The sequence below is a fragment of the Argopecten irradians genome, chromosome 3 (genome assembly GCF_041381155.1).
Source record: "Argopecten irradians isolate NY chromosome 3, Ai_NY, whole genome shotgun sequence".
In the NCBI taxonomy this organism is placed as follows: domain Eukaryota; kingdom Metazoa; phylum Mollusca; class Bivalvia; order Pectinida; family Pectinidae; genus Argopecten; species Argopecten irradians.
Window position 1 is genome coordinate 44,198,356 of NC_091136.1, and position 7,411 is coordinate 44,205,766.

A 7,411-nucleotide genomic window follows, 5' to 3' on the forward strand; every position below is an offset into this window, starting at 1 on the left:
AATTTTCCAATGCTGGCAACGATGTCATTGCAGCATGCTGTCTGGTTGTTGCTACAGATTTGTTCTGCTTGCTGCATCACGTCTGTGTGTACTCCAACAATGTTAGAGGTATAGCACGACGTGACACTTTTGATCATTACGTCGTACTCCAACAATGTTAGAGGTATAGCACGACGAGACACTTTTGATCATTACGTCGTGTCTAACATCAGAAGTTTCTCAATATTGAGATCGTATATTATTGGATTAGTCTGTGTAGTGGTATCCTCGACTCTTCACCGTGTGCGTGTATAGCACAGAACTTTGCTGGTGACCCCTCCATCTCTCGTCCCTTTTCTCCAAAACCAAAACGATTTAAGCCCCATTATGACAAACATATGAAAATCAGCTAATTAAAATTCATGCTATCGGTGTGGCCGATATAATATATATGAGCGAGGCTTCGGCTTCTCATTGGCCGGCTATAAAAAGTCCACAGTTGTATATGTTATGGAGATAAGCCGAAAACTGTACGATATGTTTGAGTTAGAACTGTATCGAGGCCCGTTAGTCAGGGTTGAGATCTGTTCGGTCTCCAACTAATGTACAGTTTTCGGCTTATCTCTAACTTAAAACATAGCAAGTCTTTGTGTTAATAAAGTACACTTTTATTTCTAATATAAGCCAGTTTTTTGCCTTTGTCTTTGAGCTCGGTTAACTCTACCAATGTGCATTCAACTATAACAAATCCAATATAGACAGTGGCAACATTGAATTACCTTTGCCTGTGTTATATGTGAGGAATAGCATTCATGAACGGAATGCATGAAACATCCTTTGGGTTGGACAACTATCTGTAAATTCACTTTAACCATGTCCACCGACTGTGATGGAGGGATATTTCTAAACTAGACTTGCAATTTAGGCGTTTGTTTGAAAGCGTCTTGCTAAAATGATCGAATACAATAGTGATTTTCCAAGCTAGTTCATAACAGTCGGTGCCCCCAGAACTTACATTGAAATCAGAGGATTTAAAATTTCGACCTCTCTAGGGACAATCTTGGATTTATTTATACCATGTGCAATTTCATTCAACAAGCCAATGGGATTTAGGTGAAATTCTGAAATATTGTTGAAACAAAATCAAAATAAGTGTAAAACTACAGTGTAGCTGATTTGGAAATTTAAAATCAAAAGTGGTGTACAAAAACAAGGTTTTCAGAAAGCGGAAATTGGAGTTAATGCTGTAGATAAGTGTTAAATGGTGAATTCATAATAAGAATGAAAACTCGAATGTGATATATACAGAAATTCTGTGGATGTGTTTAATTCTGCAACAAAAGAGGATTAAATTCTCTTCATATTCATTGTGTGGGATTTTATTCGTAATTTGGATTTAAAAATTATGGAATATTGCGGCAGGTTGTGTGTTGTGTGTTAACATAATTATGGGATTATGCCCGGAGACATATACTCACCATCATTGTGTAACTCTCCCATAAGTTACCTTTTACTGTCTTATAAGTAACTGTCTTATATTAGAGTCACATATAAGACAGTAAAAGGTAACATATAGGACAGTTACAGGTTATGGTCCCATAATCCTGGAGTTAAAGTACAGAAACAACAATAGATGACATCACAACTATGTTTTAAGTTTGAAAAGTAACTGCGAAATCCATATATAGATCTATGTACAATGTCCCGAGAAGAGAGACTTTTTATGGCCGGCTAATGAGATTGCAGCCGAAGCCTCGCTCGTGCATATTATATTGGCCACACCGACAGTATGAATTTTGATTAGCTAATTTTCAAGATGTTTGTCATAATGGGGCTTATATTGTCTTAATGACGGCACTTTGTATAGATGTGTAGGATGATTTTGAAAGGAAAATTATCGCTCTTTCCAACGGTAGTAACCGTTTTTATGACGATGTACTAGAAATGTGTTTTTATAGCCGCTAAATGTAGGCGGGTTAGAAATTTAGAGTCTGTGAGCTTTCCACACTTCTGGTATATAGTACCATGTAGAGTATGATTTCTATCGTTTTTTTATCTAAACCTCTAAAACGTCTAAAAAGGGTCTAAGGGCACTCTGATGGGTCCATGATTATATAATCTGTAATTAATTCTCAAATCCCTGTGATTGTCTGAAGGCTTTTCCCCTGGAGGTGGTATGTAGGTTTGGTTTATTCCTGACTATGGGCTGTCCCATTACTTAATCTCACGTGTTTACATTTATCCAGGTCTTGATTTAAATAGCCATGTGTCGGCCCAATTACTCATAGATTCTAGATCTTTCTGTAGAATTACACTATCATCCGTGTTCTTTATTATTTTAAAAATCTTCGTATCATCTGCAAAGAGGTACATTTCTGACTTGACCAAGCTCGGGAGATCATTTACAAAGATTACAAACAGTAAAGGTCCAAGAACGCTTCCTTGAGGGATTCCTGATGTTACATCAGCCCATTCTGAGTCCACTCCATTAACGGATACTTTGTGTTTCCGGCCTTTTAAAAATGTTGTTCTCCAAGCAGTTTTCTGTTCTGATAAATTATATGGGTGGAGCTTACTGATAAGGCGGTTATGCGGAACTGTATCGATTGCTTTTTTATATTCCATGTATATACTATCTATGTTCTGACCTTCATCCAGAGCTTCTGTACTTTTGTACAGCACCTCCAAAAGTTGTAAGGATGTTGACCTTCCTGGAAGGAAACCATACTGTCTCTTAGAGAAGTAACTGTTTTCCCTCATATGAATGGATATGTGCTCTCTTATTAAGGATTTTAATATTTTGCATATGACTGAAGTAAGGCTTACAGGACGGTAGTTTCCAGCTGCACATCTATCACCCTTTTTGAATATGGCACAAACTCTGGCGTACAACTGTTGTTAGGGATTGGTTGAACAGTTGCGTGAGAGGGTGCGCTATGCTTTGGGCAATGTTTTTTAGAAACATGGTATGTAGATCATCCAGTGCGGGTGATTTTTCTGGTTTTAGGGCTTTTAGTTGTCATAATAAAATATCTTCTGTTACAGCCAGGACTGGCATCTCCTCAATAGTTTCTCTTTGGTTTAATTGGGGTGTAACTTCAGCCTCATCCTCTTTTACAGGGGAGGAGTACTTTGACAACCTCAGAATGCGCTTCACCATCGGCAACGACACGACAGCGTGGCAGAGACTGGAAGTTGGGGTCGTCACCGGGTGCACAGTATCTGTGATACTCTTCGCAGCTGCTTTGAACCTGCTGATTAAATCCGTGGAGAAGATGAACAGAGGGCCATATATGGCGGCAGGCATCAGACAACCACCCACAAGGGCCTTTATGGACGACATGACGGTGACAACACAGACAGTCGTTGCAGGACGTTGGACCCTGAGGGACCTGGAGGACATGGTCACATGGGAATGGATGAAATTCAAACCGGCAAAGTCTCTGAGTCTCGTCCTGAAGACAGGCAGAGTGAAGGAAGAAAGATTCAAGGTTGGTGGCAGCGACATACCGACGGTATCCGAGAAGCCAGTGAAGAGCCTTGGAAAGTTGTTCGACAACAGCCTGAACGACAGAAACAGTGTGGTGGAGATGCGTAGGCAAGCTGACGAGTGGAGGAATACTGTCGACGGAAGTGGGCTCCCAGGGAAGTTTAAAGCCTGGATTTACCAGCACGGCGTACTTCCCAGACTCCCGTTGCCTTTGTTGGTCTACGAAGTACCACTCTCTTCAGTATAAGCGCTGGAGAAGATGATCAGCGGACACCTTCGGCGTTGGCTTGGCGTACCACAGAGCTCAGCACCGTCGGCTTGTACAGCTCAGGGACAAAACTCCAGCTTCCACTCAAGCCGGTGACGGAAGTGTTCAAGGTGACGAGGTACGACAGGTCATCATGTTGAGAGACAGCGTAGACGCCAAGGTCAGGGATGCGAGGGTCGAGACACACACAGGACGAAAGTGGAACGCAAAGAAGACTGTGAAAGAGGCAGAAGCACGATTGCAGCATGGAGACATCGTGGGGACAGTTGCAGCGGGCCGACTAGGACTAGGCACGATATCGAGACCTACATAGCGAAGTGCAAGTCCAAGGGAGCGACGGGACATGACTCAAGCAGATGTCAGACAGATGGAGGGAGAGACCAGACAGGTGCGAGCTGTCAGCTTGGGACAACAGGCGGAGTTGGCAGCGTTGGGAAGGAGCGAGACAACGGAAGATATCGTGGGGTGACATCTGGAAGATGGAGGAATACAGACTGGGATTCCTCTTGAAGTCGACGTACGACGTGCTACCAAGCCCAACGAACTTGTTTACAAGGTGCCTCAAGGAAAATGCAGCATGCACACTCTGTGGACGACCAGCAAACCTGGCACATGTGTTGGCATCATATACAGTTGCCCTCGCAGACGGGAGGTACACATGGCGCCACGACCAGATCCTCAAGGAGATAGCTGCAAGCCTTGACAGTGCCAGAAAGAAGAAGAGGGCATTGACGAAGGGACCGAAATTCATCAACTTGGTGAAGGCAGGAGCGAAGGGAAGGAGCAGTGTGGAGGGAGGTTGGATACTAGCAACGGCAGCAGACTGGCAGATGAGGGCTGACATCCACCAACGCATGGGATTTCCAGAGGAAGTCGTATCAACACCTCTTCGCCCAGACATTGTGTTGTGGTCCCAGAACTCCAAGCAGGTCCTTATGGTGGAACTCGCAGTACCATGGGGACAGAATTGAAGAGGCACACAAGAGGAAGAGGCTAAAGTATCAGCAACTCGTGGAGGATTGCCATGAACAAGGTTGGAGGAAATGGTGCCTTCCAGTAGAGGCCGGATTTCGAGGGTTCCCCGGCCAGTCACTGTGGAGAACTCTGAGATTGTTGGGCGTCGTGGGAGCAGAAAGGAATTCGAAGAAGTTGGTGGGAGCAGCGAGCAGACAGGCAGAGGCGGCATCAGGCTGGATTTGGAGGAAGAGGGAAGAACGATGGAGCGGTCACCAGCAACAGTCCTAGACACACACGGTGACGAGTAAGAGGACATCACTTCACAGACGTGATGCAGCAGGCAGAACTAAGCTGTAGCAACAACCAGACAGCATGCTGCAGTGACATCGAGGCAGCAGCAAGATCCGGTCAGTTCCTGGCTGGGATTGATCACCCTAGTCGGCGCACCTATGGAGGACGTCGTGAATTAAGCGCCGAAACGTCTGAGGAATTGGAATATTCCGATGTATTCAAGCTAAGGTTATACAAAGACATTGGATTTGCTGAAAAACTTGTACAAGATATCTGCTTTATCTTTTTGGGGACTTTATTAAATCTAATAAGAGCGCAGCTCTCCGCGCGGCCGAAGGCCATAACACGTGTGTGAGCATATAGATTCCAGTACATTCCAGTACCCCTTGGACTTTGAAATTGTGTCCCGCGGGAAAAGGGAAAAGTTTCGCGCCTCCATGTAGGCAGCCATGTTTTAATTCTCGTTATCAGCACGACGAGATTTGAAATTTCTGTACTAGACTAAATGTGTGATCAGTATACGCATTAAAATTACTGTAAGTAGTTTTAATTTACACATATACAAGAACAACGCAATAAATGTTCTGGTCCAATATATACTGTGTAAGTTCTCAAGCGCATGGCACCGTCAGCAGTAAGTTTATTCATTAACGTCGCAAAACCTAGCTGACGCCAAAGATGACGGCACAGATTCGCGCGTATATTTGATAGCATGGCATGCTGTCAAGTTTTCTCTGCATCTGATAAAAACAAGATTGAAGTATATTGAACTATTCTATTTGGATTATTTTGAATTCTTTCTACTTATCGATAGTATGTGCATGTCAGTGAAATATTTTATTGTTAATCTCGTAGAAAATTAATGTGTCACATATTAATTCACAGAAATGTTCATCACTGATATGCTAAGTGTCAACATGTAACTTTGCGCGAAAGTCTTATTATTTCAAAAAATGTTCTCATTTCCACTGTTCATCAGAGTCATCTGGAAAACGGCCACCACACAATAGGTTCATCTTCAGCAAAACAGGGTAATTGCAAAATGTTCATCGTAGGCCCAGCCTTGTTCCGGTACTTGGTCATGGCATGGTACAAGTACGTGTTCACATCACACAACGTACCAGGTACTTCTTCCGGTTCGTCCATTTTATTTCAACAAAAATTGGGTTTCTATCTGAAGGCTAGCGCTCTGGAATGGATCACCCACAACAACCATTATCATTTGGAAATCAAAGCCTTATGTTCATGTGTCTCCTGGTTACATGGTGGTAACTGGGTTCGCAGGTCAATCTGTGGACATCACAGCTTCATACAGCATGTTGTTTCTTGCCTTCATGTGTTGCATAAAATCCCCCGTGTGGAACGTCTGGATTTCTCCAAAAGTTTGAAGTTAACCATTTCTTCACAGTCACCTAAAAAGTTTGCTGTTTACTTTTACATTGCTTGGTATGACCCATGTAAGACACTCACACTCTCGCTATATAATGCGATGTTTTTCCTGAACATATGGTTCTGGTATCGGTTTATGATTGATTACATCTTCAGGAGTTGCCTCTGTTCTTGTTGAATCAGTCCGGACGCCATCACTGGACTCCACAATGCAGGAACGTCTCTTGTCTTGCAGAACAATGTTGAAACCGTTTATGTATCTAGGCCCTTGCAACATCAAATCCGGCACCGTCAGGTATCTTCATGCATGACTGCCCATCATTACAATGTTGTTACCATCTTCTGACTGAAAATTCCTCCGTTACACTTAATAATACTCAGTCAGATATTAAACACTGCAATGGTTCCACTCGTAAATCCGATTCTGGAGGAAAGTGATCCAAGAGGAGCGTTGTATCACTCCAATCTAGTGGAATAACGAAGGCGATCTTCCAATCTATCGTCTTCACTGAAAAGGCACTTGATGATAATCCATTTGTAGATGATAAAAACATCACAACTTTTAATATCACCCAACACCAAGCTGACGTCTCTTTACGAAAAATGAATATACACAAAATGGATTGGGGTTTCCTCACATAAGTCGTTCAAACCCACTGTAGTCCCAATTTAAATACAATATAAACTTCTATGGAACTCTCTCTCCGATTCCTCTTTCAATTCAATGATAAATTTTGATATGAATTACATATCACAAACAAACGTGTTTTAATTTCGGCTGTCTTCACACATGGAAAGGTCAGGCTCCCAATACCAGGACGATCCTACATAGCACCTCCGTTATACGAGATCTTACGGATATAAAAGTAATACGCACTTCCGTAGCTAAATCACACATTATTGCATCACACACTACTTACTATGGTTTCGAGTTAGTCTTTTCTCTTCTTCGCTGTTTGCAGTTTCCCGCGGAAGAAATAATTTCACAAACTCTGGTTGTCTGTTTCCCTGTTAAGTAGCACATATTGCTGCTACTC

At 42.7% G+C, this 7,411-nt stretch overlaps 1 protein-coding gene across 1 annotated transcript; it reads left to right on the forward strand.

Moving 5' to 3' along the window:
- Window positions 1-4,093: 4,093 nt before the first annotated feature.
- LOC138319691 (uncharacterized) lies at window positions 4,094-4,708 on the forward strand. Its single transcript, XM_069262837.1, has one exon. The coding sequence runs from the start codon at window positions 4,094-4,096 to the stop codon at window positions 4,706-4,708; it is 615 nt and encodes a 204-aa protein (XP_069118938.1).
- Window positions 4,709-7,411: the final 2,703 nt, after the last annotated feature.